Raw genomic sequence first — 21,853 nt, 5'->3', positions numbered from 1 at the left:
CCTGGGGTCACCACAGCCCTTGCACTTACTCCTGTTCTGCTGACTCCATATCTTCCACTCCACTTCTTGCAGATGAACCAGCCCACCAGTTCAGTGGCATGATTTCATTATTTGTGAGAGGCAGAACAGCTGCAGTTTAGGAATTTTAGGAGAAGAGGAACATGGTGTTCATAAGAGAAACAAATCTACAAAATTCTTATATGAACCATTGGATTTGGTAATATGAATGGATCAGTCCCAGCATTGTGTTCCAAATCTTCCTCCTGCTGCCCATCACCTCTCTGCATTCCTCTCCTACTGCCCTTCTCCAACCTTTCTCCTGTTACCAGCCCCAACCCCAACCCACTTGTTCTTAAACCCTCCCCCCCACACACATAGGGAGTTCCACAAGAGACAGGAGGAGGCAGAAAACAGAATGATACTTCTCCCTTCTCTGTGTCCTGTTTGACTCTGCCAGGATTTCATCCTCTCCACTGTGAGGTGGAGGGAACAGTTTGACCCTATGTTCTATAAAAAAAAGTGAAATGTGATCTGGGTGCCTAAAATTAGCATTTTTATTACAGCTAAAGCAGTTTTATTTGAGGAGACCAGCAGGGTTACAAATGCTTAAACTGGATAGTTGCAATAATTCTTTTATAATATTGTAATTCAGTAAGCACTTCCTATTGATAACAAATGTGAACTAATTTATATCTGCATGAATGTAAATGTGGCCACTTCCATTCCATTGATTTTTTTTAATTATTATTATTATTTAAGATATATGGCCAGGTCTTAGAGTAACTGTAAGAACTACAGTGTAGAGTTGGATGGAACGTTAAATGCTATTTTGAGACTCTTATTCTCTTGCTAATCATACGCTCTCTGAAGATTCATTATTGGAAGCATAATTTGACTACCATTACAACAGATTCTACTTTAGGCTTCCAGGCAGCAGGTTGATGGTGCTACTGAAGTTAGAAATTAATTTTTAAATGGTATGAATCAATATTAAAATGTAATCACCAGAGGAGCAAACTAAGTTTTTTCATTTATTTCTTAATATCACAGCTGTACAATTTTCATACATACAGAAGGAAATGCACATTGGATACACAATGGCATTTGGCTGCATTTCCGATTATAATACAGTAAGTGCAACTCCACTTAAAAATTTACATTTATACACCTTATACAAATTAAAGATTGCTACACTATTATCTGTGACAGTATAAAGCTTGATTTATGTTAAGTTTCATTACTAAACCACTTCCTGGTTAAATATAAAATGTACTCAATCATTTTAAAATGGCCCTTGTGGTACTCGGCCAGTATATAAAATATTTGTCATGTAAAATTTAACCATTTACTTTTTTAAAAAATAATCTTCTAACGCTATTTAAACATTCGTTATTGAACTGTTATACTGACACACTCTGTAGCAGAAGTCATATTTTACCTTCTTGTTTGATCTTGCATTGGTCATCACTGAAAGAAATTAAATTTGTAATGTACTGTCATTTTATTCAAATACAACTGGATGGCTAAATATTAGACAGTTTGCTGGAAAGGTAAATAACATTCCTCTATAAAGAAAAATGAAATTACATTAAGCAATATTTGTTATCTAAATGTTAATGGGTATAGTGCTACCAGCACAAAAAAGAAATATTATATTGTCTTTAGATCTATCTGAACACTAAATTTAAACTCTTATTACATGTTTATTAATGTTGGTCGCCAGACCACTTTCTTTTTACAGCTGTATCAAATGGAAAAACAAAATTGCTCTTATTGCCGTCCCTATAACAGGAATGGTTTAGTTTCTAACCTCCTTTAAAAATATACATTTTACAATCCTTGCACCTCAACAAAGGTGACACTGACAATAAATACACTGGTTGGTTGGTTGGTTTTTTATCTTTCTTCACAATCAAGAGTCTACAAACTACCTGTTGTAGGCCCTTTCTTTTTTAGATTTCTCCAGTGCCTTGTCCATAGTTTTCTCATTTTCTCCTCTACATTTAGGGCAGTACCATTTGCCCTTTGGTTTATGATTGAGTCCCACACATGAAAAATGAAACCACTCAATTGGGCACTCATCATTATCACATCCTATCATTTCTCCATAGGAGACTTGATTACACAAGCAGTATGTTGGCTCATTGGGATCAATAGGAAGATCCGCAGGGGAAGCCTCCCTCTCTGCTTTAGCCTTAGACCTCTTCTTTTTCTTGGATGTTTTTGCTTTCTTCTCCTTTGGCATTCCTGAGGTGATGTCATCATGATCATGATTATTAGAAGCATTTTCTCGATTTTCATTATTTCTTTGCCTCCTAGACCTCTTATTGTTGGGCTTTTCAGCCTGAGTGATTGTCTCATTCTTTGACTTATCTTGGCTGGCTTTGCCACTGTTTCCAGTGGTCTCATTAGTCTCTTGACAGGTCTCAAATAGTTCCACATGACTGTCCACTTGCCTGGTTCTATTCTCAACAAGCTCCACCATCTGACTGACAATTTGGATCTTTTCATCTCCCAGTTCCTGACTCCGGATCAGTGCTCTCTGTATGCAATGCAACAGTCTTCTCTTTTGCACTGCATCGGTCTCTCGTTTGAACTTTTCATAATAATCATCCAGCTCCTTTAAGATCTCTGCAAAGGAAAAAAGTAAAACTATAAATATTCTGCACATACAGAATGGCTGAACAAAACCTCCCCATACTATTGCCTCCCAAAAGCAGCACTACTTTCTTGTAAAGTACAAAGCTGATCAAAGGCAGCCACACCGAAGTTGAAATCTGACAAGTGGCGGCTCACATCTACAGCTGAATAGTTGGTCTCTCTGGAACAAAATGCTAATGCCACCTAGTTTAAATTTAGAAATGTATTATTAAAATAATTTCATTTTAGACTGTTACACCCTGTGCGAGTTTTGTGGGTGCGGCAGTATGTGATGTCTATGAAGCAGCTTGTCACAATGAAGGGAAGTTACAGATTGCCAGGTAAGTGGCCTAGATCTTCAAGACTTTTCCTTTTAGACAATTGAAGTGGATTGAAGTGCATCATGGGTGAGGGCTCAATGTCCCATGATGCAGTTTTTTCTGTACCATCATTCCATGGGCTTTCAACTGCGTTTTGTGGCATTTTTCAATGGCCCCTGTTTATTGTGCGCTCGCAATCTCTGTCTGAAAGGATGGATCCTGCATTGCTCTCTATTGTTGTGGTCACTGTTATGAGCACATCATGGCTGGTCACTGAGTATACCATGAGCACCCAATTTAAACAGGAATCAGAGGTGCCTGACCTGCTGTGTACCATGGAAAGAAACAACACCAGATTGCTTTTGGCATTCACGGAGCAGCTGCACATGGTGAACCATCACTTTTGGGCCCAGGAAACAAGCGCTGAGATTGCATAGTTATGCAAGTCTGGGATGATGAGCAGTGGCTGCAAAACTTTTGGATGCAGAGCGCACCTTCCTGGAACTGTGTGCGGAGATAGCCCCAGCAGTGCGGCACAAGGACACCAAAATGAGAGCTGCCCTCTGAGTGGAGAAGCGCGTGGCGATTGCTGTGTGGAAGCTGGCAACTCCAGACTGTTACCGGTTGGTTGTGAATCAGTTTGGAGTTGGGAAGTCAACCATTGGGGCTGTGGTAACGCAAGTGTGCAGGGCCATTAATCACATCCTGCTACAAAGGACTGTGACTCTTGGCAATGTGTGTGAAACAGTGGATGGCTCTGCGGCAATGGGATTTCCTAAGTAAGACAGAGCAATAGATGGCAGACATATCCCAATTTTGGCACCAGACCACCTTGCAATAGAGTACATCAATAGAAAGGGGTATTTCTCGATGGTGTTGCAGGCACTGGGGATCACCATGGGCATTTCACTGATATCAATGTGGGATGGTCCGAAAAGGTGCATGACACATGCATCTTCAGGAACACTGGTCTGTACAGAAAGCTGCAAGCAGGGACTTTCTTTCCAGACTAAAAGATTCCAATGGGGGATATTGAAATGCCCATAGTGATCCTGGGAAACCCGACCTATCCCTTACTGTCACGGATCATGAAGCCTTACATGGGAAACCTGGACAGCAGCAAGGAGCGCTTCAACAATAGGCTGAGCAGGTGCAGAATGACTGTAGAATATACGTTTGGCAGTTTAAAAGCAGGCTGGCGATGCCTTTATGACAAGTTAGACCTAAATGAGGAAAATATTCCCATGGTCATAGCAGCCTGCTGGGTGCTCCATAATATTTGTGAAGCTAAAGGTGAGACGTTTCCCACGGGGTTGCGTGGAGGCGGATCACCTGGTGGCTGATTTTGAGCAGCCAGATACTAGGGCTGAAGTGCACCAGGGGGAGAGCAATTTGAATCAGGGAGGCTTTGAGGCAACACTTTGACAATGAGCTCCAGTAATGTGTCATTCTATACAGCACTCTGCCATGCTTTATTAACTTGCTGCGTTGTATGAAAATGTTGATGATTCCTGACCGGGATGTGTAGTGAGCAAATGATGAAATTGACACTGTGTATTAATTCCAGCATAAACCACTGTGTTTTGGAGACAAATAAAGACAGGTTATCATTCAAAGAGTTTGTTTTTATTAAATACCAATTAACAACACACACAAAAGACTTGGTGTGAAGGGAGATAACAATGAAGGGCAGTGTAGGCTTTCATAGCTGAGTGTAAGTCCAGCTATCATTCTGGAAGCTGTCCAAAGAGGTGGAGTGACCAGGTACCAAGATGGGCTGGGAAGTTGCACGGAATGTGTGGGAGGAGTTTGGGGAGTGCATGGAAGGCAGTTCTGTATCATCTGCAGGGGGGTCGAACACATGAATTCTGCCTGCGGTGTGATTAGAGACTTCAACATCTCTGTTTGCTCCTCCAACACTTTTTTCATCTGCTCCTAGCCTACTAAAATTCACTCCTAGCTCTCCTTTCTGTCCTGCCTATTTTATAATTTTTTTTTTAAAGTCTCTCTCCACAACCTGCGTTCTTGTTTTTCGGCCTCTGAGGACTGGAGCAATTCTCGGAACATGTCCTCCTTGCCTTAGCTGGCGGAGGCACTCCACCAGTATGTAGGGGGTTCCACTGAAGGCCACAGCTGTAGAAACACAAGAAACAATAAACAGAAGCATGAATGTTAGTGCACACACTGCATCGACTCATTATAGTAAAATGCACCTTTAAAAAATACGAATCAGTTTCTCACGGTCTTTTGGCAAGCAGACAGCTCAGTGAGCACTCTAAATATGGTGAGGTCGGCCTAGGGGAGGGGAGGGTGCACTCAAGATGGGGCAAAGGGTCTCAGTGTTTTTTTTAAAGAGGATCACTGCAGGTGACTAGGGACAATATTGTAAATTCTGCCACCATTTTCCATAGGCAGGGGTCAATGAAGATGCTATCTCACTCTTGAAGGTAAGCCAGGATGTAAGGGTGCATCTCTTGCATGCGTGCAGCTTCAGACCGGGTGTCTATGCCACTCGCCTGTGTGCTGCTTTGGTTCCTGCACAAGTGATTGCTGATTGGCGCGGGAAAGTTTCCTACAATGGGGGAAGGAACAAAGCAGCTCTGCCAACGAACCTTCAGCAGAGGATTGGCGAGTACCTCCAGGAAAGTTTTCTAGGAGATCTCTCTGGAGAATTCCCGTGAAATCTCGGTGTACATTAACACGCTGTTTCACCGCACTGCTTTGCTGCACAGAGGAATGTAAAGCACTTGCTAACACAGCTAGTCTTGTACATTTCTATCCCTTTACCCACTTCTACAATATATACAAAGCAAAGGACAGCTCTACTTCATATAACTTCAGCTCAAAAAGATCACTTACCAGAGTTCTCCTCTGCCGCATCATATACACCAGAGATGGACTGCTGGGACTGGCTGGACCCCTCTGGAGTGGAAAAGAGTTCCTGACTCACCACACCACTGGATGACCCTAAAATGTGCTCTACTTTGTCCTCGGGGCTGTGTCCGCTGCCCCACCAAAGTATCCATGGGGCTCTTGGCATTGGAGGTGGGGTTGCTGCAGAGGATGGTGTCCAGCTCCTTATAGAAACAGCAGGTCTTCAGCGCAGCACCAGAGGGACTGTTTGCCTCCCTTGCCTTCTGGTACGCCTGCCTCACTCCTTTATCTTCGCGCACACTGATGCATGTCCCATTTGTAGCCCTTATCCAACATGCTAGAAGAAATCTGATCGTAAGTATCACAGTTCCTACAGCTGGAGCAGAGCTGGGACTGCATAGCCTCCTCTCCCCACAATGCCAGCAGATCTAATAACTCAGATGTGCTCCAAGCGGGACAGTGTTTGTTGCATGGAGCTGCCATGGTCAGCTGAAAAGATTGTTGTGAGCTGTCCACACTGAGCAAACAGGAAGTGGAATTTCAAAAATTTTCAGGCCTTTAAAGGGGGAGGGATGCCTGGGTGCAAGGCAGTCGAGTACAAACTGCTGACGAGAGCGGTCAGGATGGATATTGTGGGACACCTCCTGGAGGCCATTTACAGCAACATGACCAAGTGCAGTGTCTACACTGCCACTTTGTCAATGTAACTTTGCTGCAAAAAGCTCTATGTCTCTTGTTGAGGTGGTTTTATTTTGGCAGCAAAGTAGGAGAATTTTGTTGGCAGAAGGAGCACTGTAGTGTGTACATCTCCATTGTCTTGTCAACGAAACCTGACTTTCGTTGACAAAACTGTAGTGTAGACAAGGCCTTAAGCTACCCTTCTATTCCTCCAAGTCTTTGGCAGGTGAGAGCCAAAGTCTAAGGATTGCTGGATCAGGACTGCAATATACAAACTATAGCTATATTTTAGGTATTTTACCTCCTTTTAAGATGTGCGGGAGGCTTGGATACATGCCTGCATGTGGCCATGTCCCTCCCGCACCAACATATTCTGAAATGGTTGCAATCTGAGTAAATACATGCATCTATTTTCAATATGTATTTAACCAGAGAAAATAAGTATTTAGGACATTCAAATATATTTGGCAACAGTTGGAGCAGTTATGATCTCGGATTTAAAATAGTAAAAGTATAAACCAAATGGAGATAGTCTTGAAGTGGTATTATTGTCCTACTTACTATAAGGATTTTTTTCAACAGGCAAACATTGTTTTGGAGAGAAAGAAGTTTTAAAGGGTCAAATGTGTGATTCTAGAGTTCATAACTGTGAAAAATAGATGGATGTGTTTGATTTGTGCTCATTTCATCAAACTCCATTCAATATCAGTCAGACATGTTAGATTCCTTTCCCTTTCACCATCATAAATATACTCGTTCCTCATCAGATATTATCTACAATGAGGATTCTTTTCTCTCTTTTTTTTTTAAACTGCATCATGTTCTGTTTCTCTTTCCATTCACCTTGAAATGAACACAAAGGCTGCTGAGAAGAACAGTTTAGCTTACTAACCAAGAATGAAGGTTTTAGAAAAATGTAAGACTTGGCAGAAAAAACAGACAAGTAACTCAGTTAACCTAATAAATATTACAATCACATCTACATTTAAATGAAATAGCAAAGGTCTGACTTTGAATTTTACAAATGTGGACATTTATCTCCCTAATAAGACTTTCTTTTGGACAAGAAAACATGCTAATAGATCTTGTTACACAACTAATACCAACAAAGCTGTTGCTATTTAGGCTTTGTCATGATTAGGATAAAAAGGTGTTTGTTTTTTGATAACATGTTAACTAATACATTTTAGGACTCTAGTTTAGATACAGCTAGTTATACTACAGCAGGTAGAATTGGTGTGAATGAGCTAGCTAACCTTCTTAAAAAAACAAAACCTTTTATCCTAATCAAGACAAACTCTCAGAGATTAAGTATGGTGGGAGATTAAACATTTATCATCATTATTCCCAATGACTTAAATTCGGAAGTCTATATTCCAATTTTGTGGCACTTAGCCACTGTCATTAATAGATTAGCCCACTTAAATTTGAGATACAGATAATCTTTCTAGGAGAAACACTTTTCTTTGTGGATATCCAAAGAATGTTTCTCTACAGGCTACTAATTTTTTTAGTGGCAAAATAGCTTAATTCGGTTCTCCATTCCTATTACTAAAGCTTCATTTTAAATATGCTATATGCACATGAAAAATATACCATTATCACACTGCTAGCATTGCTCTACTATTTAATATATTGGTAAGGCATATTTCATTTAGTCATAATAATCTTGATCTTCCTAGCTGCAGAGCACTTCCTGTGAGGTGCTAATCAAAGTTGCTCAGCACAACACAAGATACTGAGTGATACAGTTGGCTGCTGTTTACAACTGTGCCCAAATAAAAAGGGTTGCTCAGCAACAAGTGGGTGTTCTGATGGATGGAGTTGGGAGACTGTGGTACTTAAGTGTGACACTAGATAAGAAAATAAGTTTCTTAGCAGCTATTTCAGCTGAAAGTTGTGCCAGGCTCTAATTTGTAATATTCCTTAGAGAAGCAGACTCAGCAGCATGGCTTGCCTGTCCTCTCCAGAATGGCTAATACTAATCCACTCTCAGGTAAATACTGTATAGGCCCTATGCAAAAGCCTAGCTGTTTCAGTGTCACCCAAGATAGTCAACTACCTGTGGGTCCCTGGTTTTACTCTGTCACCTGTATGTTTAAAGCACGTTGTGGAAGTTACAAATGCAAAAATCACATGCTGGGAATTCTGTGCACCTTGTAACTCCGTAGGCTGCAGAGGACACAAACTATTGTTTTTTTTTGCTGTGTAGCATCAGAAAGCCCACCCTCAGCTATAAGAATGAAAACATAGGCAATACCCATCAGACAATCTTAAGTACTGCACTAGCTGAGCTAAACAGGTTCTCACAACACACAAAAATTCTCTTTGCGACATTTATTTCAACATTATCCACTGCTCTGCACTGAAAGTCTCTAAGCCAATAAAATCCCAGGTTTAAAGTATAGCTGTAGAGATAAATTTGTCTACCTTGTTCTAATATTTTCCCAGCTCCCCTGTGATCCATATTTGAATAAGAGTCACAGATTTATTTTCCAAGTTTGAAATATTTACCTCACTGTTCCCACTGATTGATGGCAGCAAGCTCAGGCCCCCATAAAGGTAACTAATTTGGAATATTCAGTGTTGATCTGGAATAACAGCCAGATCCTGTGCTGCAAAGATTATTTCTGTCTGCATTAAGCAAAGCAGACTGCTGGTTTGATGCCTGCAAGGGTATAAACCTTGACTTGTGTCATTTTAATTTTTTTCAGAAAACATAAATGAACAAGAGGCTCTATTTCAACAGTCACTTGAATGGCTTTGAGTCAGGGCCCCCACCCTTCTCTTCTAACAAAGATCTAGAGGCCAAGTAACAGGGGACACTTGATTACTCCGGTGGAAACAGATAGTTGCTGTACCCTATATCTGCCTATCCTTTTATATTGCCAGTGGTCTGGTGTGCATGCTCTCAGGTTGAGGCTAGCATAATCATTTCCCACCATTGGTACAGCTCCATCAATAGACAAGGTGCCAGCAGCTGCCAACATCACTTTCTCAACCATGCCCACAGTATGTCTAAATGGCATACTGAAACTCCCATTGACTTGAAGGGGAGCAGAGTGTGCCCAATGCTAAGCACTTTTCAAAATTCCACCTTCAAAAAGGTGACTTTTCACAAACCCAGATGGAAACATGGGTATTGTTTTTTAAAAAAAAACACAGCTTTGTTAGATGTAAGGGGACTGTTGCCCCGTTGCTAACATTCAGCGCGGGTGTTTTGGTTAGCTAGCTCCCAGTACTAAAAAGGGGGAAGGGTCAATGGGGAATCAGGACCCTGAGACTGATAGTCCCCAGGCACAATGGAGAGAGGCCAATGCTCCAGGTCAGCCTGAATGACAGGGCGGGCAGGCTAATCAGGGAGTCAGGAGGCAAGGGAGGTCCCGTCCTCCGTGTGAGCTGGAATTGCCTGGGTCAGACAGAGTGGGGCTGAGCTAAGGAGAAAGCAGGGGCCCAAGCTAAGCTGGGGAGCAGAGCTGGGTCAGATCCAGAGGGACCAGAAAAGCAGCCCCGAGAGAGCAGAACCTGTCTTGAGAGCAGAGCTGCAGCCCCAAGGCTAAAGGCACAGCCCAGAGAGAGCAGACTTGCCCTGGGAGCAGAGCTGCAACAACCAGAGCCAGAGGGGCCAGAAAAGCAGCCCAGAAAGCAGGTCAGTGCTGGGAGGAGAGTCACAGAAGCAGCCTGCAGAGCAGACCTGTCCTGGGAGCAGAGCTGCAGCAACCAGAGCCAGAGGGGCCAGAGAAGCAGCCCAGGGAGCTGGAGGCAGAGCAGCAGAGACAGAGTGGTGGAGCTGGGGCTGGAGCAGTCTGGAGCTGGGTGTGGTGAGCAGCTGGGGAGAACAAGGGGGACCCTGGGCAGCAGGCCCAGCACAGGGAGATGCCTCAGCCAAGAGGCTCTGCAGGCCAGGCTTGGATCGTAACCCCGACAGGGCGGGGGCAACACTGGGAAGAAGGGTCCTACCACTTAGAGCCTGAGAGCGTGTGGCCACCACCAGAGCAAGTGTCCAACCCACAGCATCCCTGCAGCACAGCCAGGGCCTGAGAAGGAGGCCTGGGACTTACAAGGAACAGACTGTGAACTGCCCGGATATTCCAGAGACGCTGTTTGTGATGTTCCCTGCCACAGAGCGGGGTGATGTGTTTCCTTTCACCTTTCCCATTTCCCCTTATTCTTTTTAAAATTAATTGTTGATTAAATAACTTGCATTTGCTTTAACTTATATGTAATGGTCAGTGGCTCAGAGAAGTGCCCAGTGCAGAGAGAGTATCTCGGAGTGGGGACACCCTAGCCCCTGTCATAGATGACCACAGCAGGGTTGGGGGTTGAGCCCCCCAAGAATCCTGGGCTCAGCCTTGTTGGGTTTATAAGGACCCTGCCAGACAGGAGAGTGGAAGAGGAGCCCTAAAGGGCAGGGAGGCCACTGAGTAAAGGAAGTGGGAGCGAGGACTCAGATCCTTTCGCTAGCCCACTTCACCGGGGTAGGGCAGAAGCCAGCAAAGTTCCCCACAAGAGCGGGACTATTCAGCCGCTTACATAATGGTAGTTTGGGGAAAATGTATATTGTATATGGTAGAACCTCACTAACTCAATAATTAGGAGAGCAGTTACTAATTATTAACTTAGCAAATTAGTAAATGAACAGTTGTGGTAAACGATACTGCACTATCTGTACTTTGTTGATTTACTCAACTATAACTCATTTTGTGACACTTTGCCATACATCAGTAAGTTTTATATTTTTGTACAATGAAATCTGAGTACTGGCATCTTACCACAATGCTCTACTCTTTATTATTTTTTAAAGGTATGTCAGGAGAGACCACTATTTGTGTGATTCATGAGGATTACTGTTTAATGAAGTGTGTATTTCAAAGCTTCTGATATACTACCACACACTATAAATCAGCAAAACGCTATGCAAAATTCAATTTATTTAAGGAACAATCCCACATCTAAAATAACTGCCAAAATCTTGCTATAAACTATATGTATAAGCCCAATGGTAATTTATATTTCTCGGATCCCCTTCTCCCTTTCAAAATCTGAAGAGATTGTTGTTTGAAGGAAGGCTAATAGCGAGCTAATTTGCTTTTTTTAAAAAAAAAAAATACATGAAGGGTAGGGTAGGGGCATTTTGAAGGTTACAGAGCAGAAGAAATTCACAGGTTGTGGTCCGGACTTGCCAGCCAGGCTACCCCAGGGCCCGGGTGTAAATGGCATCTCTCTGTGGAGAGGAAAGAGCTCCCTCGACACCGGCGTGGGGTCAGATTTGCAAGGAGCCGGTTTCCGGGCTAGGAACCGGGCTGGGCGTTGGCTGTTGCACGCCTGGAGGGGGGCTGCCCAGGCGAGGGCCAGGATCGCTTCTCTCCCCCGTCCAGGCTGGAGACGGCAGAAGGTTTGGGGGCTCGGGCCAGCCGCGGGCGGGCGGCTCTGCTCCGCCCAGTTGGAGCCAAGCCCCGCTGCAGGAGCGCCCGGCCCAGGCGAAGGCAGCGGGACTCGTCCCCCGCAGCAAGGACCCGAGTCCCGGGGACCCGCCACGCGCGGCGCGAGCTCCGCCCCGAAGCGCCTAGGGCCGCCTCCCGGGAAGGGCGCTGGGCAGCGGAGTCCCGCCAGCCCCGCGCCGCCCCAGCGCCTCGCCCCGCCCCAGCTCGGAGGCCGCCCCCTGCCGGTCAGACAGGACACACGCGGGGGGGCGCTTGATTCCCAGCCTCCGTTCCCGGCTCCTCCCCCCACACCGCACCGCTGCGCTCCGCCGCCATTATAGGCGGGGGGCGGGGCACCGGCGGGCGCTCAGCCAACCGGGAAGGCGCTCTATCAGTCTCCTTCAGGAGGCTCCGCCCCTCCTTAGCAACCGGCCACTTGCCAACGCAGCACGCACAACCAGGACGTGACGTCAGGCTATTGTTCTTTGAACAGGAAATGGGCCCAACAGAGTTTCCCGTTTTTCGAAACAGAGGGAAGGAGGCGAAGCCGAGTCTGCCCTCTACCAATCAGAATCAAAGAGTACAGGGATAACCCGCCTTTATCCGTCCAGCACGCCAATCAGAAAGAGAAGTGCGAGGAACCCGTCCCTTTCGGCGCAGCAGGCCAATCGGAATCAGAAAACCCGGTGCTCACTTCTCCAGGGCAACCGACCAACCAGAATGGAAGGACCCGCCCACCAATCCCGAGGCTCCAATCAGAACCAGAAGGCGGAGACAGCACAGGTCCCCCACCTAAAAACGTGTCAATCAGAATCCGAAGGCCAAAGTTGCGCCCATCTCGCGCAGCCCATGGCGCCAATCAGAAACGGGGAGGCGGGGAGAACCTCAAGATATTCAAATCAACCCCAGAAAAAAAAGGGGCTTCGGAAACGCCGCGAAGAGGCGGAGCTAGAAGGCGGAACAGCGAGCCCGGGCAGTGAGCGGCAGAGGCTGAGCCGTGGGGGCAGAGCCCGGCCAATAGCGCGAGGCGGAGGCGGGGCGAAGCGCGATATGCTAATGAGGGAGGGCTATAAATGACGCAGCGAGCGGGGTGACTGACTCCGACATAGCGCGGACGCAGCTCCTGTTTGCACTGTGGTGGGTGTGCAGGAAAGCGCGCCGCCCTACGCCTCCTCCCCCGCACCGGGCAGCGCTGCCCTGTAGCCCCTGCTGCCGGTGCCTTCGATGGGGAGCTTTCCACCAGTCTCTAGCCCGCGTGCGGGGAGGGGAGCCCGCAGATCAGCGGCGAGTGCCGCAGAGACCAGCCCCCCCCCCCGCCCCGTATAGCAGGAGGGGTCCCCTCCAGCACCCTGTGCCACCTTTGCCCGCAGCGCCCAACAGACCTTCCCCTCTACACACACAGCAAGTGACAAAGCTGCTCCGCAAACTAACCCCTCTCCCCGCGGGGCAAGGAGACGGCATGCCCCGGAGTGAGTGCAGCCAGCATGCTGCGGGGAGGGGACACTTAGCATTCAGCTCATCCATAACCCATCCAGCGTTTATTTTATATAACTCCCTTCCCCCCTACACGGGGCTGTTTTACAGGGTGAAACGCACCCCCATTAAAAAGAGCCTGAAGAAAGCAAACCCTGCCCCCCACTCGCATCTAAACCTCCTCCCCCTTCTTCCCTAGCAGCCTCTCTCCCTTACTACAGCCATAATGAATACTGTACATTCCTAAATGTTGTTGTGCTGTAATCTCTCCCTCTGTCCACCCAGCACTTTCCCGGTACCTACAAAACCTCCCCCCACAACTACACACCCAGAAATAGCCCCCCCATACCCCGCTTCCCTGCCCCCCGTCTTCTTGTCCAGTATTTTACACTGAAAAGCAGAGTCCTTGCTTAATAAGAGAAGCCGGAGACCTTTTGTTCCGCCCCATGACAAGAGCTAACGCTGCAGATCAGCCCCTCTCTCCTCTTCTAGGCTCTTTTTTCCTGCTTTCTCCCTCCTCCCAGAAATAAAAAACTACCATCCCTGCAGGGTGCGGGGAGCGGGCAAGGGGTGCCAGGACTCAGCTACCAAGGAAAGAAAAGACACCACCTAACCCAGCACCACACACACACAAGAAAGCACTTACCTTGATATTTGGCGTCAATTTCCCTCATCAGGGAGACATTTCTCTGCAGATCGAAGGGCAGAGACTCGATGGAGTCCAGATAATCCTCCACATAGTTCACGAGGTGAAGCTGCTCTCCGTTTGCAGGACTCAACATTTTCATCCGGCAAGACAAACAGTCTTCCTCCCCCCTTCTCTGCGAGACGGAGGGCTGCTCGCTCCAAAGACGACAGCCCCAATCTGCCCGGCTCGCTCCCTGTCCACCTCTCTCTGGAGCTCCCCAAAACCGAGAGAAGCTACATCTGACTCCTCTCTTGTGAACGCCGAGAGAGAGAGAGACACGCACCCTCCGCTAGTCCCCACCGCCAGCAGCAGCTGATTGAATGGCTGTCGTTGTGGGTAACTCACGAAGGAGGTGGTAGGAACAATCAGAGGGATTTGTGTGTGCGAAGGGGGAGGCAGGGAGGGGGACTCAAACCAGATCCTCCGAAACAATCTGGAAACAAAATCTGTTGTGCAAAGTGTCTGACAGAAGCAGCAGCTCCTCCGTGCGCCGCTCCTAGCCTCTCTCCTTCCTTCCACGCTCTTCTCGCCGCCGCTGCTCCCGTCCCCGGTTATATTAATGCAGCCTCCCCTCTCGCTATACGCCGCACTTGATCCAACGTGGAAAACCCAAATACCAGTTTCAAACACTTGGGAAACATTCAGCCCCGCCAAGCAGCACGCATGCGCACCCCTCCCCTCCACACACTGACCCTTCCCCCCTCCCGCAACAGCAGCAGCAGCACGAAGGCTTATGTGCATATTCATTCTCTCTGCACCTCCTCTCCTTACTCACGTTTAAGAGCAGGAGGTGGGGCTGCTGCCAACGGCAGAGCCAAGCGGGGAGGGGGGAGCTTGCGCTGCGGCTGCCGGTAAGGTACCGAGGGAACAAATGGGTTCCAGAGGCAAAGGCGCGTGTGTGATGCCGGGAGCGCACCGGGAGCCAGGGCATGGTGCTCGGGGGCCGCTGGAAAGTCGTGTGGCTACGTGCAAGAGCGCTGACGCTACGGGGGAAGTTGTGCACGGTGCTGAGATGGCGGCGATGCACGGGGCGTTTGTACGTGATGAACTCAGCGGCTGGTGCTTTTACACGGGGGTCACTGGCACCCACGCTGTGCAGCGGGTGGAAACGGCTGCGCTGTCCCGCACAGCCTCTCCCGCGGGGCGGGAGGTATCGCCGCAGGACCGGGGGGCAGATCGTGCAACGCGGCTGCTGCTTCAGCCCCAGAGTGGACCGCCCAGCTCCCAGGCACGGCTCCCTCGGAGTCCCGCTGAACGGGCACAGGCGCAGTCTGAGTCGCGGTACCCGGATCACCGGCCACTAGCACAGCCACCGCCAGGCAACGGCATGAATTCAAGAGTCACCCAGCCAGCGCAGGCGGCTGCTGACATTGCTGCCAGCCAGTCGTGTCCCGCCCCGCCGCCCTGCGAGCCAGTCAGAGACGGGGATCGGGGCGGGACAAGCAATGACAATTCTGCTTGGGACACCGCGACAAGGGAGGGGGGAGGAACGCGCATGCGCCTTCTGACGAGGGGCGACGAGAAAATGGAGGTGGGGAGAGTTAAACTACATTTCCCAACAGCCCCTGGGTCCCCGGGCATGCGCCGTACACGTGTGCACTGCGGGGCGGGCAGAAAAATCCCTCGCACGCAGTCCGCACATGCCCATGCAGGAAACAAAGGGGTTACTGGGGAGGGAGGGGACAGCGCGTGTGTGTTGGGGAGGGTCTGCGGGGGCTCACGTGTGAGGGGGAGGGAAGTGCCTCAGGGGTGTAAGGGGGCCATACCCTATGGAGTGGGAGGGGAGGCTAGGCGGTGCCTTTGGGGTGTTGCCCGTGTGAGGGTGGGTGGAATTGGAGGGGGGATGCCTGGGGGACCTTTATGCAGCCCCGTCCCCTGTCAGCTTCCTGCCTAAGTGGGGTCCTGTGTTCTTAAAGGTAATTTGATGAGAACAATGAAATTCATCCCCCCTACTCCCCCCCTTTTCTACTTGGACAGCTCAAGAAGCCCTGTAAGCCTTCTGGGGCTCTGGTTTTCCCACATGTCTTCGTGGTCTCACCGGAGATGAGGACTGGCGGCCCCTCTGGCCAGGAACTGAAGGGGCCAGCTTAGAATCATAGAATATCAGGGTTGGAAGGGACCTCAGGAGGTCATCTAGTCCAACCCCCTGCTCAAAGCAGGACCATTCCCCAGTTTTTGCCCCAGATCCCTAAATGGCCCCCTCAAGGATTGAACTCACAACCCTGGGTTTAGCAGGCCAATGCTCAAACCAGTGAGCTATGCCTCCCCCCTCCTTGTTGTATCTTTAACAAAATAGCTTTTCATCCAGCAGTTTGAGTTAAAAGCCAACCAAAAAGGAAAAATAAACAAAGCAGCAGGAGAGTTTTAAACTGCCTGGAGAATTAATCACATCTCTAAACTAATTTGATTTCACTTTGTTGGCAGCTGAGATGTCCTATCTCTGCACATTCTCTAGTAGCCCACAGAAAATGAAAAAAGTGATGCCTGAGCTATTAATATGTAAAACAAACCCTTCAAGCCTTCATGCAGCATAAAGAAATTTAAAAAAGATACAGCCAATTATGTTCCCCAGTGTAGGTCACCTTTAATTTAGATTGTAACTAGAGGAGAGGGAGTCTTTGTTTTCTAAAGTTTGGTACACATCTATTCTGCTGCATGTGCTAGTAATGAACGTCTCACAGAGGCTGTATACCTCTACATGTCCACAGAGGCTGAAAAACTGTAGTACCCCATCCCCGAGGAGGAAGAAACTAGTGTACACAGCAATTTCTCTTCCTCACATCGCCCCACTAAAAATGCCCCATTCTCCGAAAAGGAGAGTGCCTAACACACAGCAAAATCCTCCCCGATAGAAGATATCCCCAGCAGAGCGAATGAGAGACTGTAACATGCAGTAAATCTCCATTCCAGAGAGTGATAGTAAAACATACACAGTGTGCAATACTCTCTGCACCATACTGGAGGTAGGTGGGAAAGGAACAAACCCACCCCAAAGCCTTCAGAACACACACATTTCCAGAGGCTGAGATACTAAAACACACACAGCAAAATCCTTGTCTTATCCCTAGACAGGGACACAAATATGCAGCAAAATTCTCCCTCAATCCACAATACTTTGAGAGGGGAGAGAGAGTGTAACACACACATGAGCACGCACACGCACACACACACACACACACATCATCAAAACCACCCCAAACCTCATTGGGGAAATAGACTGCAATACGCACAGCAAAATCCTCCTTTCCCATTGATAGTGTTTCCTTCCCTCACACTCTCCCTGCTCTCCAGTAAGGGAGATTTTGGGTAGAAAAAGCTCTGGCTGGAAAGCTCATTTCTCCAGAGGTGGCAGAGACTCAGCATTTCTCTGATCTGCCTTGCTGCTGTGCTGTGGGAGCTTAGATCATGATGGCAGAGGGGAGGTGTCTTTCGAAGGAGCTGAAAGTGTTATTATTTTAACAATAGCCTTTAAAATAAAGTGATTAAAAATCAGCAGGTTTCTCCCCTCCCTCTGTGTGCTTTAATGGGTGGAGGATATTTTATTTAAAATGGATACTTATTGGTAAGCCTAGTTGTCAAGACAACAGTATCATTAGCAGGAGAGGCCTAGCTCCTCCTCTTCCTCCCCCCCTCCATCTTCTCTCCCTCTCCTCCCAACCTTCCTTTCTTCCTTCCTCTTCTCCCTCCTCCCCAATCATGCTTCGGTTGCTTGTAGTTTCTCTAGTAGCTCTTCATGCATTTCTTCCCTGCGTTTCTTTCACTGACCTAGCTGTTGCTACCACTGAAGCTTCAACTGCAGGAAGCGGAGGATAACCCTGGTCTGTGTCTGGAGAAATCTCTCTGGCGGGGGGAGGGTGGGGGGGATTGGGAGCAGGTTTCTCCTGCTTGTTTTATTGCTTATGCTATAAGTACAAAATATGGGGAGTATAAATAGCAAAACTTCATTTTCCGGGATGCTGCAATGTCTGTGGCTAGGTGAACGATCACAAAAAGAGTGGGAGGAAGAACAGTGTTGTGGTGAAAGCACTGCAGGATAGACCTCTTATTAAAGCTTCCTTACAAGGTTCATATGTATGTTTCTCTTCTCCTGCTTTAAGCAGTCTTCTCATGAAGACCTGACTTTACTCATGAAGACCTTCACTTAATATAACTGGATTGGCAACATGTGTGATTTTATCATAAGTCTCTCAATATTAGGAAAATGTATCTGTGCTTATCTGAAAATTTCCTCTTTTAAAGCCCCAGATCCAGAAGTCATACGATTACGTGAGAATCTCAGCTTTCATTTAAAAAAAAAAAAAAAAGTAAGTTTCTAGCCTCATGGTTGTAGAGAAAAGCTGGAAAACACGATCCCTAAATGCTCCAAAACCAGGAGGCAAATAAAAAGAACCCCCCATTTGTTAGTTTAATAATCTCATTATTTTAAGCCAGTTTCATGATTTCTGGGGGCCTGACTCATCATTTTTGAATGCATAGGGTTGGCAAAACTGTTATTGTTTGTGAAGCATTAACACTGTGGTCATCACTATACAGAACACAGAGGAAGAGCCAGGCCCTACCCAAGGTATCTGAATCTATCTAGATATTTATGCTCATCACAATGATATCTGAGCACTAAATAACTACTATCCAATCTCTGCTTTCTTTTCTGTTTTATGCTTTACCCTATCTGTTTTCTCAGTTTCCCCTTTTTGTCTGTTAGTTATCTTACTTATGATGTAAACCTTGAACAGCTAAGAGAGGCATAAAATGTGTGTATTTATTCTGTGTAGTAAAGCACCCACATAATGCTCTAGGCACAGAACAATAATTATACATGCAAATTATAAACTCAAATGGCTGTAAAAGGCCCTCCTAACTCACCAAAAAATGAACTCTCCTCCTCTCCCCTCCAGCCCTATTCAATGCTTTTGGGGAAAAGCCTGGTAGATAAGCTTTTCAGTGTTTCCTGAAGGTCAATAAATCTGGGCTGTGTGGTGCCAAGAGGGAGGAAGTTCCAGAACTGAGGATCTTTCACTGACAAGACATCCTAACCTACCCCTTGTTTGAACCAGGGGATTGTAAACTCAAGTGCCTTGGTTGATCCCAAGCTTCACAGTATGACAAAAGGGGAGAGAGAAGGTCTTTCAGGTAGTCACAACCCAAACCCTTTAAAGTTTTATGCATCAACACCCAAAAACCTGAGGTTCACTAAGAAATCAACGGACAGCGAATGAGTGCTGGGGACTGGACTAGATGAGCTTTCGAGGTCCCTTACAGTCCTATGATTCTATGATCATAAATTCAATGTGCTCTCTGCATGAAATACAAAACGGGCAGCCTCATTCTGCACTAACTTTAATTTTTTGAATGGTGACTGGCCCTTTAAGGATAGTTGGGCCTACCCCCACATCTGTAACTGACCAGCTGATGATGTGACCCAGGCATTAGGTGATAGCCTGAAGATCTCCTGGTCCTCATAAAAGTCAGTAATAGTGACTAGTGATAGTTGCAGGAAGACTCCCACAGGAGTTCCTGTGTCATGAAAAAGAACGTACTTCATATGTGCCTCCAAGGCAGATGGCCTGTAGAGTGTAACCCTGTAGGGAGTAGATGGGGTTCTGGGGAAGGCCCCAAATCAGGAGGAAAGGAAATGAATGATATTTTAAATTGTGTTAAACAGTTTTATTTTGAAGAAATAAAACTGAAGCTTTGAAGGAAAGAAAGTGAAGTCCTGTGGCAGGAGAACCTTCTCTGATGCATGGGCTTGTGAGTTAGTCCACCGGTTTGCAAGATGCATACAGAACATGTTGCAGCGATCCAACTTATAGGTGACAAAGGTACGGATACCCAGGATGAGGTCCACATGTCAAATAAATGGTCACAACCTGTTTTACCAAGTGCAAATGATAAAAACATATGTAGCAACCATGGCAATGTGGGGATCCAGCAACAACTGGAGATCCAAAGCTTTCAGGATGTGAACTTCAGTAGCAAACGGTATACATACTACATTAGTTGAAGGATCTTGATCTAGGGTCCGCCATTATTTTCTGTTATTTACCTCAGCCAATTATCTCAGTCGTACCTGGACTGAGCCTCAGTCAGCTAGCCCTCATTCAGGCCTACACTATTCGGCTTGAGTAAGTTGTTCAATTGTATTGCCAGGGTTGGATACTGAAGGCATTGTATCCCAGATCTCCCTATTAACACTCTTAACAACCTCATGTATATGTTGAACAGAAGGGTGCCAGCCAGAAGAACAGCATGAAACTGTGAATGAGAGAGCCCTTGGGATAGATGAACAATTGCCTAACAGTAATCTCTAAAATCTCTCAGACAGAATGGAAAAGAGCCACTCGAGCAATTCTCTCCAAACATGCCAGGCTACAGTGACATATTAACAACACTTAATGGTCAATGGTAGCAAAGACAATAAAAGAATCAATATGGACATCTGAATTCTTTCCAGGAGGAGCCAATTTTTTCTCCATATCCTGGAGCTGGCAGTAGCTGGCATGTGTAAAGGTAGTATATTAGTATGTGTGTTTTTAGCATTTTGGGGCATTGCTCAAAGAGGACAGAGTTAAGGTTACATTGCAGGACTAGCATGTATCTTTACTTTTTATTTCCTGGTTTTCAGAGATTTTAGTGTAGCTGAACTCTGGAAAGGCAGGAGGAGGCATCAGTGGGCAGTCTTAATTCTGCTTCAAAGAAGTTTTGGGGCATTTAATTTCACTGGTTTTTAAAAAATAATTTCTTAGCATCCCACACCCCAATGTACCACAATCCAATTCTCTGCCTCCCCTGCCTTTGGCTCCCTGGCAATGGTAACCCTGGCCACAGAATGCACTAGCTGCATGCTAATCCCTTCACAGTGACATGCCTGTTCTCAGTTCCACATCCTGGTCTCAGCACTATGGGGGCAGTTTTTGAAGGGAGACAGAAATGGAAGGGGGTTCTGGATGTGGGGCAGAGCTGATGCCCTGAGTGCATCCCCCACTGCAAAGATCTGACCACCTCCTTTCTTCCCCCAACTCTTCTGCACTATTCTGACCTTCTCTTTCCTTCTAGAAGCAGCAAGAGGGGAAAAGATGAGCTCCAAAGAAAAAAGGTCCCTCGCAGAATAATCGCTTCATTGAGAATAATATTCATTGAGGGATAGTAGAAAATCTTTTGAAAACTTAGTTCTTGTCATGTACACTTTGTCCATGGTAGGTTGCAGGGCTGCTACTAGTAGGTCAAGCTTCTGTGCAGACATCTCAGAGAGATATACACCAGATGTGTTCAACATAAAATCTTTTAATGTGCTTCTAGGTATGGCTGAGGTTTAGTTAAATAAGGTATGTTATACCCAATGCCACCTAGTGGATGAACATTATAATACAGTTTAGCATTCCATTACATCTCCCCCTTTAAATTCAACGTTCCTACCATTTACAAAATTTTCAATATCACGGTATCTTTGAAGTATCAGTCTGTTAAGTGTCTCTGAATCATAATGGTTTTTAATTACATGACCCAAAACTTGGTCATCTGGCTGTTAATTAATTGCAACAATTGACTGTGGTCGGTTTGCAATTTTTGAGTCTTCTTGTTCTGCAGCTGCCATCTGTAGAATTTGCTCAGTTGACTGTTCTTTCTGAGGAACAAACTGAAAATGTCAATGGTTTCTGTTGAACTCTCCACTGTCGGTCTCAATCACATATGATTTGGGTGATTCATAGATTCATAGATACTAAGGTCAGAAGGGACCATTATGATCATCTAGTCTGACC

The 21,853-nt window shown here is 46.5% G+C and overlaps 1 protein-coding gene across 1 annotated transcript; it reads right to left on the bottom strand.

The window, feature by feature from the left end:
- Positions 1-1,018: 1,018 nt before the first annotated feature.
- ING1 (inhibitor of growth family member 1) lies at positions 1,019-15,087 on the bottom strand. Its single transcript, XM_077813490.1, has 2 exons — positions 14,055-15,087; positions 1,019-2,631 (listed from the first exon to the last, which is right to left on the bottom strand). Exons 1-2 carry the CDS (start codon positions 14,194-14,196, stop codon positions 1,928-1,930), a joined length of 846 nt encoding a protein of 281 aa, XP_077669616.1. The 5' UTR covers positions 14,197-15,087; the 3' UTR covers positions 1,019-1,927.
- Positions 15,088-21,853: the final 6,766 nt, after the last annotated feature.

Source organism: Eretmochelys imbricata, chromosome 1 (genome assembly GCF_965152235.1).
Source record: "Eretmochelys imbricata isolate rEreImb1 chromosome 1, rEreImb1.hap1, whole genome shotgun sequence".
In the NCBI taxonomy this organism is placed as follows: Eukaryota; Metazoa; Chordata; order Testudines; family Cheloniidae; genus Eretmochelys; species Eretmochelys imbricata.
This window is presented reverse-complemented; position numbering and strand designations above follow the sequence as displayed.

Coding starts and splice junctions, on each gene's coding strand:
- ING1 (XM_077813490.1), bottom strand. CDS start 14,196: ATGAAAATGTTGAGTCCTGCAAACGGAGAGCAGCTTCACCTCGTGAAC. Junction 2,632..14,054: donor AATTGACGCCAAATATCAAG/GTAAGTGCTTTC, acceptor TTTCCTTTGCAG/AGATCTTAAAGGAGCTGGAT.